At 53.0% G+C, this 19386-nt stretch overlaps 1 protein-coding gene across 1 annotated transcript in view; it reads right to left on the bottom strand.

Moving 5' to 3' along the window:
• Positions 1-814: 814 nt before the first annotated feature.
• The window catches only part of TLL2 (tolloid like 2), a gene marked incomplete at both ends in the record, with an annotated part of 100202 nt that continues 81630 nt past the window's right edge, over positions 815-19386 (bottom strand). The window contains 8 exons of the mRNA XM_079794138.1: positions 815-949; positions 2503-2753; positions 5044-5257; positions 7814-7941; positions 9922-10047; positions 11890-12070; positions 12688-12848; positions 13546-13671. Of these exons, the coding sequence (XP_079650264.1) occupies positions 815-949; positions 2503-2753; positions 5044-5257; positions 7814-7941; positions 9922-10047; positions 11890-12070; positions 12688-12848; positions 13546-13671 (1322 nt within the window). The remainder of the gene's footprint in view (positions 950-2502; positions 2754-5043; positions 5258-7813; positions 7942-9921; positions 10048-11889; positions 12071-12687; positions 12849-13545; positions 13672-19386) is intronic.

Consider the following 19386-nt stretch of genomic DNA (forward strand, 5'->3'; position numbering starts at 1 on the left):
TTGACCACAGGTGGTGCCCCCACAGCTGAAGGAGCAAAGGTTCTGAGCCCATGGAATCCCACGGTGCATAGGTGGAGTCTTCTCAAGGTCAGCGAGCCAAGGAGCATCGAAACGAGCCAGGATGTTTTCTTCTCAGCAAACTGGGGACCCTTACACGCCAACGTACTGCTGGAATTCACAGCCTTAGCACCCTGATGCAATTAGGGATGAGGGGAAAACCTAGGGGGCAGGGAGAGCTGATGACACAGAAGAAAGGCTTGAGGTCTCCTAACTTTGTGACCATGACGCTCACTACTCGAGCTCCCTCTGTGTACTGCTCACTGTGAAGCCTGTTTCAGTCCTGATGTCCATATGCTTGAGTTTCCCGGTTAACCTGTCTCTGGTAGAGTCTCTGCCCAAAGCCGTGAGTAACAAACCAGCCTTGGCCAAGCTCTCATCCTCATTGCCCAGTGCAGACGGAAGACAGCCGGAGTCTCCAGCACACGGTCAGGTTACTGGCACCTACGGAAGCATGTCCAGAAACGGAGGAATGACTGACCCGAGGACTAAGGAGAATGGGTAATGACAGGCATAGCTTGAATGATTAGTGGCTTCAAACCTTAATCTTCAAAAGTCCATAACTGATCATGCTGCAACCGGAATCCAAGGAATATCTCTCTTCCTTGTTGGCCAAACTTCATCAACTACACACCTCCAAGACTAGATTTTGAGGTTTTGTTTGAGAAAAATACTGTACATTGTTTTTAGGGCAGATCCGCAAGGTGCTGTTTTTATAAAAAACCTTCTCAGTCGCTGTCTTCCGAGAACATCGACGTTATTTCTTCATGTGCAGGGCGTCCTGGAACTTGGTGCTGGTGTACCGGGCCTGAAAGCCTTTCTTGTTGATGGTGTCGTCCGTGTGGAAGCGAATCATCAGAGAATCCCCTGCAGAGTAGATTTCTTCCAATGGCTGAGGGAAGGAGAGAGGAAAACAGGGCACTTTAAGCCACAGGACTGTGGGTGGAGTTTAAAATAAGGACGAGCCAGGACCTTACACAGACATGGGATGGCTGATGGTGCCGTTAGGTGTCCCTGGGACCAGAGACTCTGAAGAGCACCAAAACCAGCTCCCTTCTGAAGGAGCTCATTGCAAATTCTGCTGCAGGAGCTCCCAGCCCCGCTTTTCCAAAGACAACCCTGGACACAGCTCACATGGAATTTATTCAGTGCACAGACAGGCCGGGCACTGGTCCACGCGCTTTCGGATCTTATCTCATGTAAATGTCACTACACTTTACAAGGCAGGTGCAATCTCCATTTTATGCTTGAAGAAACTGAGACTCACGTGCACACGGGTAGGCAGGACCCCAACCCCGGTCTTTCTGGTGGTCAAGTGTGTACCATGAATCACCCAGCGCTAGGGGCACCTTGGTGATTGGTTTGATTGATCTGATTTGATTGATCTGATTTGATTGATTGCTTTGATTAAAAGGTGATTCTAAAATTTTCCAGCTTTAAAAATATATTTAGGTAGCCTTACTCCTGAAGCAATTAAGTTTTGACAAGGGACGAACACAAAATTAACAAGGAAGTATGAAAGAAAGAATATAGGTTGCTGCTACCTGCCAGATACAAGTGGAACCAAACTGGACTTCCCACATATTTCACTGCTCAGGACGCCCCAAGGTTTTCCTCTGCACGTGGACCCACATTTTGAAAGATGTTATCTATGGAAGGCGCTGCACTGGTTACATCACACACTCATCCTTTCTTTTGGGGAGGTGCAGGGAGATGAAGGGGAATTATTCAAAGACATATAAATGCCAGTTTGAGGTTCTGCTTAGCCCCAGGAGCACCAGTGACTCCAAAATGATTGGCTATGTGTCCAGCCAATAGCAAAGAAGCTCGAGTGATGAGCCTCAGGGCCGAGGGCTGAGGGCCTGGTGTGGGCAGTGCCCAGCGTGGTGCAGCCGGAGTGGGCCCAGGACGCTGTGCTGCTGGTCCACACACCTTCACTGAGCACCAGCTGTACGGCAGGCCTATGTCGGGTGCTGGGGAAGTGGTGAGCAAAAGGGCTCTGCCCTGTCCCGGGGCGGTGGCCCAGGAAAGAGGTGATGGTGAGAAAAATGATGACGATCTGGATGATAACCAAAGATGGCGATTTGTAATTTCCATAGGCATTTAGTTTTGCTTGGGGAGAGAACTGTAAATATACAAAAGTACAATCGAAAATGTAAAAAGCCCAAGGCCAAATAAAAATGGGGGGTTGGGGGTAGGTGCTTTGCAAAAAATAGGAAACAGTCTTACATGGAAAATGCTCCTCAGTAGCTGACCTCAGTCCAAGGCCTTTATGAACTGGTCCCCGACTCCCTCCCAACCTCCTCTCTGACTATCCTCCCCATGTCCCACTGTCTCCCAGAGGAACAGGCCTCCTGGTGGTGTTCATAGGTGGGTGTCTGACTCCACTGTTCACGCTCTTTATCACCGTGCTCTGTCCCCTGGGCCCAGTGAACTGGGACTCACCCCAGAGCCACAGAAGCGGCCGAGCCTGGGCGCCGTGCTGTCATAGCCGTCGTAGGCCTCCATGTAGTCATAGCCACAGTCCGCCTCCTCCTCGACTTCAAAGGTCCGGAATATCAGCTCCACGCCATAGCCGTCCTCCGCCACAATCACCCAGTCACAGCGGGCCTGACTTGGGTAGTTGTTGTCCCCAAACTGGGCGTGGGAATAGAGCTCTTTGGTCTGCACTTCGGCCTTCAGCCTGCCCCCGCACTCTGGAGCGAAGAGAGAACCATGATGCCCCCTCGGCACAGAGAACCCATTTGCCACCCCCACTGCCCACGTCCCAGTCTGGGACTTCTCTCTGCACACCCCCTCATTCCAGGCCAGTTTTGTCTGCAAAGCCTGTGCGTGCCCTGTGGGAGAGGCCAAACAAGTGTCATCGTCCCATTTTACGGAGGAGTAAACAGAGGCCTACGACTCTGCGTTTCAGGGCTCATTGCGGGATCCAAATTGGGCCTGACAGCCAAGGTCCTATGTCCCCAGGCTGAGCCACCTAAGGCCTCCAGGAGTACCTGAGCATACTGCTGAAACAGCTGGCCCCCTGGATCTTGACCACTTAACTCCCTGGAAGTGCTAGACCCACCTACCAAGGGCTCACGCCCGCCCAACTGACTTGCTGTAATTTGTAACTTTCGCCAACAGAGGGCACCAAAAGCACATCAGATCTGCTGGTGAGGTCTGAAACCTGGAAGCTTCAGAACAGACTTGACAGGCTCCTGCATTTCAGAGCACTGGCCACAGGCACCCTGGAGGCCCCTGAGCTTGTCACCAGTGAGCTTACCTCACACTTTGTATTCTGTAGTCTTGGCTTCTGGGGTTTTTACTAGAACTGAAACTCTGGTTGGCCTGGGTCCCCTGCTACCTCGTGTCTAGGCCACTACAGGCCACAAAATATAAATGGATAAATGACAGTGACCGGAGATTAGGAAACACCAGAAACTTCGGAAGCAAACTCCTTGCTGTCTGTCCTCAATGTGTTCCACGCTTCCGAGGGGCCCCGAGCGTCCTGGGGCGTGCCTTCTGCCTCGCCCAGGCCCAGCTGGCCCCAGTCCTGTCTGACGGCAACGCCCGGGCCCATCTGTGCTCTGGCCTGGAGTTTCTTCTAGGTGTGAGCCTTTGGAACACCTCCCATCCCTGAGGTGTCGCTGGCAATGAAATGGGCATCGAGCAGGGCAGGGTGACTTCTCTCCCTCCTGCCAGGTCCCCTCTCCATCCCCAGGAGGCTGATCTCCGGGTCCACAGGACTGGGCCCCCTGCCCTCTGCCTCCGGGTTGGGTTCCGCCAGGGGAAGGACCAGCAGATGAGAGGAGGGAGGAGATAGGTCAAGGAATTTAGTCCCAGGCTCCTTCCCTGCCTGGTCAACTAAGGCTGCGTTCTTCACCTAAAAGTCACAGCTCCTGTCGAGGTACCCAATGCTTACCCCCCATTCTGTCGCCAGGGTCCAGAACCTCCTCCCTCATCTGGGCCGGGGGGTAGTAACAGCCCTATAGTTCTTAGTCCTGGTCGCTGCACTGTCCCCGTGGTGTCCCCACACCCTGCCCGCCCCTTTGTAAATAGTCCCTTATTAAATTCTCCTCAAATAATGACTCTATCTGAGTGTGCCCCTATTTCTTGCTGGGACCCTGACCCACCTCAAGCACCTATGCTCTGTCTGTAGGGACAAGAGAGTGATGTCACTAGTCCACGGCTTTTACATTTCCTGCGGGGAAGCTAGAACCCGTTGAGGAGCTGAGAGGGTGCAGATAACGGAGTGTTTTCTAGAAGGCAAGGACAGCTAAACCGCCTGACGGTGCTGGTTGTCATTTGGTTTTACCTGATTCATATTTTCTGGCTCTGAAAACAAAGAACGCTGAGGGATGGGGCTGTTCAAGGGATCAGAGAACCTCAGAGGGTCCCCTGATCTCAGACTCTGAGTGGGTCTCGGGCAGCCGCCACTTAGCCAAAGGGCCACAATCGAACACCAGAGTCAGAGTCCACACTGCCTCCCTGGGTTCCACCCCCGGCGGTGACACTTTAATGGCTAAAGAGCAGAGCCAATCTTCCTACTGACACTCTTCTGTTTAACAAAGCAGATGTCAGTTACAAGCATGTATGTTTCCTCCAAAGGACCAAGTAAAGCGTACATTTAAGTGGAGGAAAAACATTGGGGAGCAGAACTATTTTCCCTTTTCTGGAACAGTCCTTAGAAAGGGCTGCTCCCCAGCACTCAGCTCCCAGACTTCTGGGTTGCACAGACCAGCAAAATCACAAATAACTTTTTACAAGAGAGGACGGGAGGAAGGAGGGGGCGGAGGAAATGTGGCACCAATAACATACTGCCCACTTTAAATGCCGTCAGTTAAGGACATTAAAAGAAAGCAACCTTCCCCTACTGTTGTCCATGTTTCGTTTTAAACGGGAGGTGCTGTCACACGCCTCCCTCCCCCCACAGCCATGTGAAAAGGCCGTCCCGTCCCGCCTGCCCCCATCCATCTCCCGTCCACGGGGCGGGCGGCCGCGCACCTGTGCTGTGCTCCGCCTGGAAGCCTTTCCTCTGCACCGAGGCGTCCGAGTAAAACCTCAGGAGCAGGCTGCTGCCCGAAGCCACCACGGGGTCCGGCTTCTTGCTGCCGCAGAAACGGCCCAGGATGGGCGCCCGGGTGTCGGGGCCGTCATACACTTCCAGGTGGTCGTAGGCACATTCCTGGTGCTGCTCGATCTCAAACTCATTAAACGTCTGGAGAGGGAAAAGCACAAAGTGAGGCCAGGGCCTGGCGTTCGGCCGAGGTGGGGAGAGGACCCGGTGAGGCGGGGCGCGCCTCTGGCCAGCCGGCTGCAGAGGGGCCATGGAGCCATGGCGATCACGGTGACGTCGGTGGAGAGGCCTGGACCCGGCTCCGCTCTCGGTCTCCAGAACGGCCCCAGGAGGTAAGGACGTGGCGCTGCCACTGGGACCACTTTGCCGAGGAGACGGGGCTGGGCCTGGCGGCGCCTGTGCCCCTCCCGTCACATCACATCACGCGGCTTCTCCAGCGCAGCGGCCCAGTGCTCCTCGGGGCGGGAGCCGCTTTAAGAGCTTTACAATTATTAATCCTCACAATCCTGTGACGTCTCCCTTTTTAACCCCCACTTTACAGGCAAGGAAACTGAGGCGCAGAGCTGTCAGAGGACTTGCCCAAGGTCCCCGCTTCCATGACCGCGCCCTTACCCTCACACTACACCATGCAACCCTGCAGCACAGCAAAGCGCATGAGCTTTATGCGGGCAACCGCTCCCCGTCGGGACTGACGTTAGCTGAGTGCCTTTTTCCATGCAGAGCCCTGCATTGTCTCACTCATCCTGCTGATGCTGGCAGGGAACAACTGTTATTATCCCCGATGTGCAGAAGGGGAAACTGAGGCTTAGAGCAGTTCAGTGGCTTGCCCGAGCTTAAACAGCTAGAGGATGGAGCTGAACTTGACTCCAAGCCACACTTCTAACCATCATCAGGCCATTCTGCCTCCCTCCTTCCTGCCCCCCCCCCAAAAAAAATGTAGGGTTTATCAGGTGTTGGGCAGTTGACCGACTGATGGCTTGCCTATGGGACAGGTGAGAGGCGACAGTGTTTAATACTGACTTGGATCAAAAGACAGAGTGGGGAGAGAGGACAATAGTTGGGGAAGTGGGGGAAGGGGTGTCTCAATTCACAAGAAAGGGACTGGGGAGACAGAGCAGGGATGGGAGTGGAGAGGGGCCATTAGCAGTGAAGGCCTTCATGGGAATGACAGGCACATTTGAAATGGGCAAAGCTCTTCACACCTCATAGAAAGGGGCTGGAGAGTGGGGGTGGGGACAGTGGGCAGGAGCAGGAGGGGGAGCCCAAGGGCACCAGGGTGGGTGATGCACTGGAAGGGAGACAGTGAGCCCGAGAGGCGGGCACTCCCACAGGCCCCCGGGACACCTGTGGCTGTCCCCAGGCAGCGGAACACCAGCTACGCGGAAGTATTCAACTCCCATTCTGTGGCAGCAAAAAAATAGAGCACGGTCAATAAAGCCACCACCCACTGCCCAAGGAAGTTCTTCTAAAAAACTAGCGCACAGATGTATGGACCTCAGATAAATTTGAGGTCTGGCCTAACTGTGGCCACTGCGATCAGTTGTTTCAGGTCTTTCGTACCTTAAAGAACAGGAGAAGACATTTGCGGCAACTACGTGTGGCCCTTGGACAAGAAGCTCCTGTCCAGTTGTGCAGATTGCGAGTCCCTAACCACAGGGGGCGCCATTCCCCCGCCGTGACCAGATATTTCTGTTGCCATTGGGAACAGTTCCCAGCAGATGGCAGTCTCGGGGAAGGATGCCTTTCTCTAAGGCGCTCTTTTTAATTCCCCTCACGCAGATGCCAGGCTGTTCTGATCCACTCAGGAGAGCAGCCCCCGAAGGCTTTTCTCACGTGGGCAGCCAGACATAGGAGGTGCCCACGGTGAGCACCCTGTGGTCAGGGGCCCTGCCTTCTCCACCCCTCGACGCCCCAGGCCTGGCACAGAGAGACACCAGCACCCACGCTCTAGCCCTCCACCCACCTGTCCTCACTGTTCTCGCCCCCCGTCAACGCCCTAGCGAGCCCCAGGGCCATGGTCTATTTATTATCGTATTCTCCTTTGTTCCCTTGCGTTCTCCCTGTGCTAGTGTCCGTAATTCAGGGGGACATCCACATGCCTTCTGAAGAGCTTACTCCTCCCCGGAGTCTAAACAAACCCATTGAAAAACTGTTTGTCTCGAGTACAGCACCTTCTCCAGCTGGCAGGAGAGGCTGCGTTAGGCTCCAGGGCCTGGGAGTCCCTCGGGGCTGAGAGAGAGACTTGTAGGAAAGATGCCTTTATCTCTGAAATAAGTGGGCGTGGTGTGCAGGCCACAATCTCATGCAGGGATGGGACTTTAAGGAAAGGTTTGGGAGATATATGTTTTAAATTCAAGAGTGAATGTATTAATTTGTAAAAAAAAAAAAAAATTAGCACAGGAAACAAATCTCAAACAGCACCGTGGGGCAGGTTCTGCCTCATCCTGGTGGCCCGGCGCACAGGTGCTGTTCACAGGGCTTGCCTCTCCTGCCTCCCTGCGCTGAGGGCTTTGTGTGAATCCTCTTTTCACCTGCACAACAGCCCCAGGAGGCGGCACCCCCGTTTTCCAGATCGTGGAACTGAGACCTGGAAATGCTGAGTAGCTTCCCCACGTCTCAGAGCCGAGAGGTGGAAGAGCAGAGGCTCCCACCACGTCCCTCTGTCCCTGTTGCCCATTAACTACGAAAAGGACTCACGAGTTTCACCCTGTGGCCCGCGGTGGAGGAAATGTTCCAGGAGCACTCCCGCCGGCTGGGGTATTTGTCAGGCCAGTTGGGGCTCGCCAGGGTGCCCTCTGCACTGCTGATCTTGTGCGCACAGCCAGCTGGGGGTGCGGGGGGAGACACGCAGAGAGAGACTACTTCACATGGGGGCGTCATAGGAGGCACTCTAAGAAGCCCCCCTCCCCGCCCTCTATCGGTCACATGATCGTTGGGCAGTGTGGGAGCTGGCGTCAGCCTGAATCCACACCAGTCACATCACCTGGCGTAGAGATTTGTCGCTTTATTTGGCTTAGCCGCCTTCCTGGTGGTGGCTCAGGAGCCAAGTAATCTTTCTTACTATTACTATTCACATCATGGTTATGGTAGGAATATGGTAGAGTTCGTGGTTAAGGGCACAGGCCCCGGGGTCAGATGGACCCTGACTCAAGTCCAGGTTCTGCCACCTTCTCGCTGGGACTTGGGGCACTTACCTAGATCTTGGTGTCCTCATCTGTAAAAGGGGTGCCGACCTCACTCAGGGAGGTTATGTGAAGGGAGTGAGATGCTTGTAAAAGGCTTAGCAAGTGCTAACCAAGATCTTCACCACTATCTGTGCTCCTTCGTGTCTGCACCCCTTTTACTTGTTCAGAGCAGTTTCATTTGGAAGCTACAGCTGTTGCCCCGGGTACCTGCTCAATGAGTAGCATTTTGACCGATAGCTGGAGTTTGTCTCCCTCTGTGGTGGGTGCTGTGCTAAGCATCCTGAATGCACCCTCTCATTCTATCCTCCCCACTTTCCAAATGAGAAAAACAAAAGTTTAGAGCAGGTAAGTGACCTGCTGGTAATGGCTGGAGTCAGGACTTGAACTGGGCCCTGCCTTGGCTATCACTGACTAGGAAGCAGAGGGAGCTGAGGAGGTCACCCTCGTCCCCCTGTGGTTTCAGCTGAGGGAACTGGAGGGGGCAGTTAAGAGCAGGTGAGGGGGCAGGGGGGGTGGTGAAGTGGCTGCAGGAGGTCCCTACTGCCCACCCCTGCCCTGCCCTAGGGGAACCCACAGGAAGGCAGCCACGCTCAGCTGGCAGGACCTCCGTGGACTTTATATCCCCCGTGGCCTCCCCCACACCACATGAGGCACGCATTGTTCTGGCCGAGGCCCACCTCACAGGGGTTTGACAACAAGTTCCAGAAAGACAGCTCCTTCCAAGTTCTTCCAACCCGCCTCCCAACCCAGCCCATGACTGCCCTTGTCTGGTCCCAGGGCTGGGCGTGGAGGGCGGCTGCATCCTGCTTCTAAGGACGTCTTAGCTCATCCTGTCACAGTCTAGGAAGGGCCTGGGCAGACTGTGAGCCCAGCCAGATCGCACTCTGAAGTGTTTATCCGTCGCCCCTGATGTCCTTCGCAGGGCCCTGTGGCTGGGCCAAGGCCTGGAGGCCTGTGTGTTTATCCGAGATGTTCACACTCCCTTTGCAGGGCGGGGTGAGAACACAGGAAGGCCTTTCCCAAAATGACTGGACAGTCAAAGCCATCTGGTCCGGAGAACTCCCAGGAGTGAATGAAGCAGGGAGCAAAGCTGTCCCAGTTCTATTTTACTACTAGACCTGCATATGGTTAATAATATGATGACATACATGGTAATGTTTCAAGTGCTCAATACGCGCCAGACTGTCTGAAATACTTTCTAGGCATTCTCTCATTTAACCCTCAGAAAAACTTTAAGAAGGGGGTAGGTTTAGCCCCCTTTAAACAGAAGAGGAAACTGAGGCTCAGAGAGGTTAAGAAACTTCTCCAAGGTCACACAGCTAGTAAGTAGCAGAACCAGGATGTAAACCTAGGTAGTCTGAGCCTGGAGCCTGGGAGGTTAAAATAACAACTTTGCAATAATAACTCCAGGAGAGCACGTGCGGGCCCCACATGCCTCCTGAAGGAGTGAGCTGCCCTGAGAACATCAATCCTCAGCAAGAGGGCAGAGGGCAGGAGGGGGAGGCAGATGCTCAGCCTCAGTGGGGCTCACTCTGACACCCAGCACACTCCTGGCAGCCTAGAGTAGGTTCCCCGTGCCTCTCCTCCCCGCATCCCTCCCAGCCCGAGGTCCAGCCTCACCCTCTTTACAGTCGTGTCCGTTCTCGTGGAGCCGGTAGCCGTTCCTGCACCGGCACAGGTAGCTCCCGAACGTGTTGACGCACTCGTGCTGGCACCAGCCGTTGTCCTTGGCGCACTCGTCCTTGTCTGGGGGGATCAATGGACTCTCCTTAGGGGAACTGCCTACTGGGGATGGTCGCTCTCAGCTCAGAACCCTACTCAAAAGTGGCCTCCCTACTCCATGATGAACATACAATGACAAGCATATGACTGAACTGAAAAGTGATGTCACACACACACAAAGTAGCCTCCCTGACTGCCCCGACTCTGCTTATCCTTTGCCGGGAGGAGGAGGGAGGCAGCATGTGTTGGGTGTTACATGGCCCTGGAATATATGCAATTCCCCATGCTACTAAAGCACTTAAATATATATATGTTCTCCATCCCTACTCCCCACCGAAACAAGGAGCTCCTTGAAGGATGGGCTAATATTAACAATAACAAAAATACCACCATGTACTGAGTATTTACTATGCGATGGGCACTCTCCCAAAGCACTTTCCATACATATCTAAGTCAATTCTCACACGCCTTAGGAGGAAGGTGCTTATGCTCCCATTTTACAGATAAGAACACTGAGGCTGAGAATGCTAATGTGCCAAAGGTCACTCGGTGAGCAAGTGGCCTATGTGACTGGAGGCCCGGGGTCATCGTTCACGATCCCACGCCACCTCCTGCCTGTGGAGTAGGTAACTGTGGGGCCAAGTGCCAGCCCTGCTCCACCAGTTCCAGCTGTTGTGACCTCAGGCACGCTTGACCTCCATGCTTCAATTGCCTCATCTTTAAAGAGGAGTCAATAATGGTTCCTTACCTCACAGGGCTGTTGAGAGGAGGAAATGAATTAGTTCAAGAAAAGCCCTTAGAACAGTGTCCAGCCTGGAATAAGTGTTAGCTTTATTTATTACTAAAGGCCTGGTGCACGAAAATCTGTGCACTCAGGGGGTCCCCCAGCCCAGCCTGAGCCCTCTAGCAGTCCGGGACCCCTTGGGGGATGTCCACCTGCCAGCTTAGGCCCGCTCCCCGGGGAATTGGGCCAAAGCTGGCAGCCAGACATCCCTCTGGCAGCCCAGGAGCCCTCGGAGGATGTCCAACTAATGGCTTAAGCCATCAATTGGACTTCCTCAGTGCTGCTTCCGAGGCGGGAGAGGCTCCTGCTACCTCCACTGTGCTCACAGCTGTGAGCCCGACTTGTGGCTGAGCAGAGCTCCCGCTGTGGGAGTGCACTGACCACCAGGGGGCAGCTCCTGCATTGAGCGTCTGCCCCCTGGTGGTCAGTGTGCATCATAGCGACCGATGGTTCCACAGTTAGGGTCAATTTGCATATTACCCTTTATTATATAGGATTATGTTTGAACTCAAGTGTTAGGAGGTGTTAGTATTAAGGTTCTTCTAACTCAAGCCGAGGTAGTACACAGCCCTCTCCTCAGCCAACTTCTCCTGTAATAACAGAGGGCCAACCTCCCTCCTCTGCTCTGCCCCCGCCGGGGTAACTGCAGGGGTCAGGGGTCAAGGTGGCGTCTCCTCTCTGTACCCTCTGCCCACTGCAGATAATGGGCCACTGAACACTGTGTATCTTAGTCACATCCTGTTGTTCCATGAGGGCAGGTGAGAATCCTTGGACAGCATTGAAGAATAGATGAGGATCATCCAGCACTAGCTCTGGAACCACAAGCCAGGGGAACCAGGAAGGAGCCTGCCCAGGGGCTGCAGAGAACACCGTCCTGCCCACCGCTTGATTTCGGGCTTCTGCCTGCAGAGCTGGGAGGGTATGTTTCTTTTGTTCTAAGCCACCCAGTGGGTGGTAAACGGTTATGGAACTACTGTGAGGCAGGGGCATCGGGCAGAGAGGGGTGGCCTGGTGCCCCGAGGCTGGGAGCTGGCCAAGCCAGGTGGCCCTCAGCACCGCGGCCTCCCCTCCAAACCCCGCACCTGAGAAGAAGTGGGCCCGGAAGCCGCGTTTGGAGACCGTGTTGTCCGACTTGAACTCCACGCGCATGTTGTTGCTCTGCGAGGTGATGACCTCGGGGGTCTCGGAGCCGCAGAACCTGCCATGCAGCCTGGCATCGGGGGACAGGCCGCTGCGCACCTCCACGAAGTCGTACTTACAGACCTGCCAGGAAGTGATGTGGGGAGCTGCCCGGGGCCCCCATGTCCGTGCCCCTGACCCCGGCTCTGTGGGAACCCCTTCCTGAGAGCTGCACCCTGCCAGGGGGCCAGACAGGCTCAGCCAGGTCCAGCAGGAGGGTCCGCTCGACTCCCACTGGGGCCCCTCCAGCCCGAGGGACAGACCTGGGCGCCCCTGACTGTACTCTGGCTGTAGGGCTCTGCCTGGGCCTCGGCTGACCTGGCCATCCCAGGACACTGCCCAAAGGAGGGAACAGGCTGTTGATACCGTCCTGGTCCCCCGCTGCACCTCACCCTCTCCATTCCCCTCCGCCAGACACTAACCCCGAGATTCCTTCCCCAGGGGACACGCCTGTCCAGACCACCTCCCCCTCCCCCATCCAAGACCACCTCCTCCACTCTCATCCTGATGCTCCTTGGATTTGTCAGTGACCAGAGGGCCCAAGCACTCTGTCTGCAGAGGACGTGCGGCTGACACTGCTGCACAGCAGGCCCCCGGTGCTGCGCAGCGAAGATGCCCAGGAAGCCGCCCCCCGGCCGGCTGAGCCCCTCATGAGTCACGGCCCGACACAATCCCCAATCCGTTAGAGCCCAGGAACATACGTCATTGCCTTCCAGCTCAAACACTTCAAACTGAAGGGAGATCTGGTACTGAGCGGGGGCCACCACCTGCCAGACGCAGTTCTTGTTGGTAGGGTAGTCCTTGGGCCACCCAGGGCTGGTGATGGTTCCATTCAGCTTGGTAATGAAGCCGCCACAGGCCACTGCACAGGGGAGACAGAAGCACGATGGGCTTGGCGTTAGTTCCAAGTGACTGCGATTTCCCTGAAGCCGCGCTGGGCCCTGCTGTTCTTTGATAATAATTTAAAAAAAAAGGTTAGACAATCTGAACCGATGAATTCAGCGTCCTTTCTTCTAGTCCATTTCAACGGAGGCTTTGGAGGGATAAAGCTGAGGACAAGTCTTTACTGCTGTGAGAAATAAGGGCAATGCATTTGTGCTGACCTGTCACCCGGTGGCGTGGTTGGGGACCTCACATGACTTGGACCAAAGGGAAGTTAGAGATGTTTGCACCAGGCTATGCACTGTACTTGGTGTACGTAAACAAGCAGCCACGCAGGTGGGCAAGGAAGACAGAGCACCAGCCAGGCGGACATGGAGTGAACGGAATGTCCAAGTGCTCATGGCTTTCCCTTGCTCTTATTTTCTACCTTAGTAATCATGTGAATTTTACGCGGTCACAGGAGAAAATAAGCGAAGGCTCCAGTTACAGTTTCTAGGATGGAGTCCATGTAATCTGGGCAGTCCTCTCACATTCACGACTTGATCCACTTGTGTCTCCCTCCGAGAAGGAGGTGGATCCGTGGTACTTCACAGTCAGCCAGCACCCACCTCTGCTCCGCTCCCCTAAGACTTGTCCCCCATCCCCTCTCACTCCGGCGTGGCAGGTCCAACACCCACCTTCACAAGCCTTCTTATCGGCCGCCAGCTCGTAGCCAGGGTCACACGCACACTTGTAGCTGCCCAGAGTGTTGACGCAGCGCTGCTCACACCCGCCCCGATCTGGCCAGGAGCACTCATCCACCTCTGTTGGGGCAAAGGTGACTCCGGTTAAATGATGACAAAGCTGCCTGGTCTGTTCCCCATCACAGCCCACATCCTGGGTCCCCAACACGTGTCCGCCAAGCACAAGAATGGCTCCTGGGGGACACAAGAGTAACTTGTTAGGCAGAAGCAGGGATCCGCCGGGGAGAGGTCACGCCTGGATGCTTTCCTTCGTCGAAGGGTTCAGTCAGCTGTCTTCATTTATGATTTCTAAAAAGCCCTCAGAGGTTCCATACCAAAGGCTGAACCCATTTCGATGCCACCAAATCCCCCCAGTCCCAAATGTGGAACTTCCCAGAGACATTAAATAAGGGGGAGGAAAAGGGATGCGTTTCTAGATGAAGATGTGTAAGTATTACAAGAACCTGCAATTTAGCATTTTTATAAATGATCTGAAGAGGTGGGCACAGGGAGATCTTCAACGTCTCAGAAAACGCCGGGCTCTTAGGTTAGCCTTTGCTCAGGAGAATTCGCAGAAAGAGGCCATAGCGAGACTGAGTCAGCAGGGGAGCCACATGGGATTCAGCATCCACAGTGTCTAGGGATGTGAATGGGGCAATTAAGTAACGTAAGTAGGACACCAGAGGAAGAACCAGGGGTTCATCAGAGAACCTCCCAGACACATCCGCCCAGGGAACCACTGAAGACAGGAAAATCCCAGGCCTTGGGCATCTCCAAAAAGAGTATCAGAAATAAAAGGGAAGATCATTAGTTTCTGTCGCCAAGTTGTGGTATCTCTATCCCTGAAAGAGAGCATGCAGGCTGTGGCCTGAGCCGAGAGCCTAGTGAAGGGAAATCTGAACAATGAGACATCTTCAATGAACTCCAATCTAGGAAGAAGAAAGGGTTGGGGCAGGGAGGAGAGTGTTGGTGGTTTATAACACCATGGGAGGTAGAAATAGAGCAAGCACAGAGTTGTCCACAAAAGGACCGTATTGCACGTCAGTAGAAGGAATCAGGACATCTTTGAGTTCCTTGGTAAAGACCTGAAAAGGACCTGGGTCCTGCCACTTTAGCAGGGATTCTTTTAAGAACATTTCTGATAGATGGCTTTTTCCGACCCGGCTTGAAAACGCCCAGCAAGAAGGCTCTCGCTGCTTTTCAAAGTATTTCTTGTCCTTTGCAATTTGAATTGTCAAAATTCAAACTTCCAACCCATTGGTCCTCCAGAAAATGCAAACCCTCCACCATAATGTCTCCCTCCACTCTGCCCCCTTCCAGATCAAATAAACCCATTTCCTTCCAGCCTTCCTTGTTTAGGATGCACAGAATACTCACCAACCAGGTTGTTCTTCACTGGGTAAAAGACAGTTTGCAAATGTCCCATCGTTTTACCTATTGGATAGTAATACAGCTAACTCTAAAGTGATGTGTGCTTAGGCTCAACAAAGCCTTAAATAAGTCGGTCAGCTGGAGAGATATGCTCTAGGCAGGGGGTTAAAGTTGTCCATAGCCTCAAATAAATGTAAATATTAAGTATGCTAAAAGAGTGACAATCCTGCAATTACTTATCACTTTACAATATGCAAAGCACTATCTTCGACGTTTGCTAGAACTTATAGAAGGAGGAGAATTGGCAATAAGGAGAAATACAGTCCAGGCCTTAGAATGAACCAGACAGACCCGGGTGGGATCTTCCCCAACAAACTGGGTGATTCAACCCCTCTGAGCCTTCCTCCTGCTTTATAATGAGGAAAATAATAATAATAACACCTGATTTTAGGGTTGTGGTGATTGACAATGACACGTGTGACGTATCCAGCACATAGACACAGAGTCAGACACGGCAGCTGTCCCTATAGGCCGCAGCGGGGTTCTTCTGAAATTCCTGTGGGTGCAGAGACACAGCGAGGGGGGTAGTGAAAAGAATAAAGTCGCCTGGCCGTACCTGAATCAGGTGAGAGTGGACTAGGGCAGGCCTGAGGAGGGGAGTGAGACAAGGCAGGAACAGAAAGAAGGCAAATGTGCCAGGGTGGGCCCATGAAGACTAAATGAGCAGCACCACAGAGTCAAGAATCTGGTTGGTGGGCATAGGGAAAGGGTGGGAAGGAACTGTGGAAAAGGCCCATCAAAATAGACTAAGATGAACAGAGGACCAAGGGGTGGGGGGGTGGGGGCGGTGAGGGAGGAGACTGATGCCAGAAAATGCTCTGATTATGGACAGGACACATGTATGCCATAGGCAAGAAAGGGAGGATCACAGATGACTGAGCCTCTTGGTGCCATCTTAGCCACATGGAGGGAGGCAGGCTGGTGGCATGGATTTGGGCCTAAAGCAAAGGGAATGTAGTTCCTCCAGACACGAGAAGAATGGGCTGTTGGGTCCAGGAAGGTGGGCGACAGGTATACACGTACACCTGAGCTCTAGCCAGAAAGTGCAGTGGGATGTTTGGCCATTTCCAATCCTTCTGCAGCGTGGGTGGATGCAGGGAAGTGTCTGAGGGACCCTGCTTTCAGTGGGAGCCCGGCTGTCCTCTGTATCACCTCCACACTACGGTGAAGCAGCGTCTGCTCCAAGCCCAAGGGTTTGCGCTTGCTCTGGGCTGTAGTGGCCAAGGCCATGTCTGCCAGACAAATCTGGAAGAGTGTGGAGGTGGGAGAAGAAGCTGAACCAGGAATCGGTTTTGCGTAGCGGAAGCTCTGGCTTCTTTGCCTTCTCCAAGTGGTATTAGAGAAAGAAGGAACCATTTTGTGGTTAGATAATGAGATGACTCAAGTAGGATCCCAAAAATTGTTTCAAAGAGGGTTAAGGAAAGAGAAGGCAGGGCACGTCCCTGCAGTTTTGAAGAAGTACCTTGAAAGATGCCAGTGCCCCTCATCAAACACCATATAGTGGCCCCTCGGCAATGGGACAGTGGCGAGTGGGGACCGAGGTGGGAATCCTCATACACTTTTGTGGGAAGTGTGTGAGCACAATGGCCCTGCCAATCCTCGAAGGCTCCTGCCATCTCCTGAAGGAACCAGAAATGTGAGGTGCGCTGCCAGCTGCCCAGCCAGCAGGCTCTGAGAGGGATGCCATCTGGCACCCGGAGAGGGATGCAGAGGCCAGCTGGCAACCTGGTCAGTGTCATACGCCAGCTGGGCCCTGAGCAGAGCCTCTTGCCAACTGGCACCATGGCCAGAGCTTCTTAGACTTGGTCCAATTCTTCTGCGCGGCCTTCGTAGTTACTCTTCTAGCTCCTTTCACCAGAGAAGTCCTGACGCACGCACTGGGCACCGGGGATTCGCAGGACATCCTACTTACGGTCTCTTGGGAAACGGCTGGGCAAAGAAGCTGGCTGTGCCCAGCCTCTAGACCTGCGCTGACTGTATGGCAGATACCAGCCCCGTGTGGCTAGCAAACGTGTGAAACGCAGCTGGTCAAAATTGGGAAGTGCTGTGAGTGTAAAGCACACTGGATTTACAACTTAGTATGGGGGAAAAAACCATAAAGCTCCTCATTAATATCGTGTATATTGATTATATATTAAAATGATAGTATTTTTTGGTATATTGAGTAAAATAAATATATTAAAAATAATTTCACCTGTTTTCTGTTTTTGCTTTGGTAAGGTGGCTAGCAAGTTTAAAATTACACATGTGGCTTGCATTTGTGATTGGCCTTTTGTATCTGTTGACAGCAGAGCTCTAGACTGCGATCTCCATCTCATTCATCCTCATGGGAACCCCCAAAGCTAGGTAGCAGGTTGCCCAATCCACAGATGAGTCTGAGCCTCACCCATTCATTCATTGCCCAGTAAGTATTTACTGAGGCCACTGTGGGCCAGGCACTGGGAATAGAGTGGAGAACAGAGCAGGTACGATCCGATCTCAGAAAGGAAATCTGGCTGCCGGAGAGCGGATGGCTAGTTAGACACGAGGGCAGGACTCGAAACCGAACTTCAGATGCCGAACCCAGGGCCCTTCTCCCTATACTCACATGGTATCAAGAAGGCAGAAAGGCCACAGAGTGTCAGCATCAAATCACAAACATGAATGAAAAGTTCACGCTCCCTTACTTGCCTGTGGCTTTTGGTCTGTCGTGGGAAGAGAGAGTGCTGTCTGTGGAGTCCTGCAGGTCCAGGGTCTAGTTCTAGCTCTGCCTCCTGAGAACTTGCTTCCTCAGCTTGAAAATGGGAGTAATGATAATGCCTACCAAGGGCTGTTCTGAAGATCAAGTGAAATAACTAATGTCGTTTGTAGCACACTCAATAGATGTCTTTTCTTTGCCCTTTAATAGGTTCCAGTGAGGTTTCCACCAGCCCTGGTTCAGGGTCCAGGTCATTCTCCTTGATATTAAAAAGATGTCAAGCTGGGCCCATGCACTAAGTTGGTGTAGTTGGCCTTAATGAACACCTTCATGGGCTCATGGGCTTCTAAAAAGATGTTTGCAAATTGAAATGCCCTTGAAGTAGCTGGGTAACCTGTCCGCCCCCGCCCCCATACTGAGTCTGAAGGTCTCCTGGCCTCCTCCCAGGTTCACTCTTCTTTGGCAATACCATTGCCCATTTGTTTGCAGTCTTTTTCACCACGTTAAGCTCTTGAGAACAAAGACTGTGTCCCTTTTTTGTCCCCAACCCCTAGCACAGCGCCTGACACATTGTTTGATGACTGCTGGATGAATTGAGTGGGGAGGAGGGAGAAGATGGGATCTTCTCACCAGCAAACGGAGCTGGTTATCATGGTTAGTTGAAGCAGGCCAAGGTTCTCAACTCAGTCCTTACACACTCGCTTAGCATCACAGAGAGAAACACTTCTGCCTGTTGCCCTGACTGGCATCTCCAGTGGGGCTGCCACACAAAATGCAGGAGGTCAGTAACATTTGAATTGGGACATACTTCCACGGAAAGGTCATCCTTCCTCTGAAATTCAGATGTCACTGGAAATCCTGCTTTGTTCTGTTTTCTCTAAATCTGGCCACCCTCATCTCCAGCTTTGGCTGGTCCTCTCAGAAATGTGCCTCGCTGATTAGCAGCAGAACCAGGAATGGGCGTGGGGGCAGTGCCCAGGTATCGCACTGGAAAGAATCCCAGTACCCAATGTATAGACCTGGGGATGGAAGTCAGGGGAGAAGAATGACAGGAGAATTAAAATAAATAGAATCAGAATAAAACCTCATGATCATTCATGACATGTGGCAAACCAAGTAAGGCCGCCCCAAACTGTCCATGACCTAGCCCCTGACCCCTGTGAATCTGTTACCTTACATGGCAAAAAGGACCTTGCAGGTATGATTATATTAAAGATCTTGAAATAGAAGATTTTCTTGGATTATCTGGGTGGGACCAATGTAACTACAAGGAGAGTCAGGGTCAGAAAAAGATGCACCTGCAGAAGCAGAGGTCTATGATGAGAAGGTCTGCATGAGAAAGACCGACCGGCCATTGCCGGCTCAGAGGTGGAAGGGGACGTGAGCCAAGGAGACTGTGGCATCCTCTAGAAGCTGGGAAAGGCAAGGAAATCTGACTTTCAGAACAGTGAGATAATAAATTGGTGTTGCTGTAAGCCACCCAGTTTGTGATCATTTATCACAGCAGCAACAGGAAACTGATCCATGGCAACAGCAAGAAGAAATTGTCACTTTTTCCAGAGAGAAAAGTAACCATCTCAAACTCCTTCCTAAGCAAAAACAGTGAATGGGACTAACCATTTTACCCCGGGTATTCACTCACCCTATGCCATTTTCTCCTGACAACAACTCTGCCATAACCTGGTCGT

Source organism: Cnephaeus nilssonii (genome assembly GCF_951640355.1).
Source record: "Cnephaeus nilssonii genome assembly, chromosome: 16".
NCBI lineage: Eukaryota > Metazoa > Chordata > Mammalia > Chiroptera > Vespertilionidae > Cnephaeus > Cnephaeus nilssonii.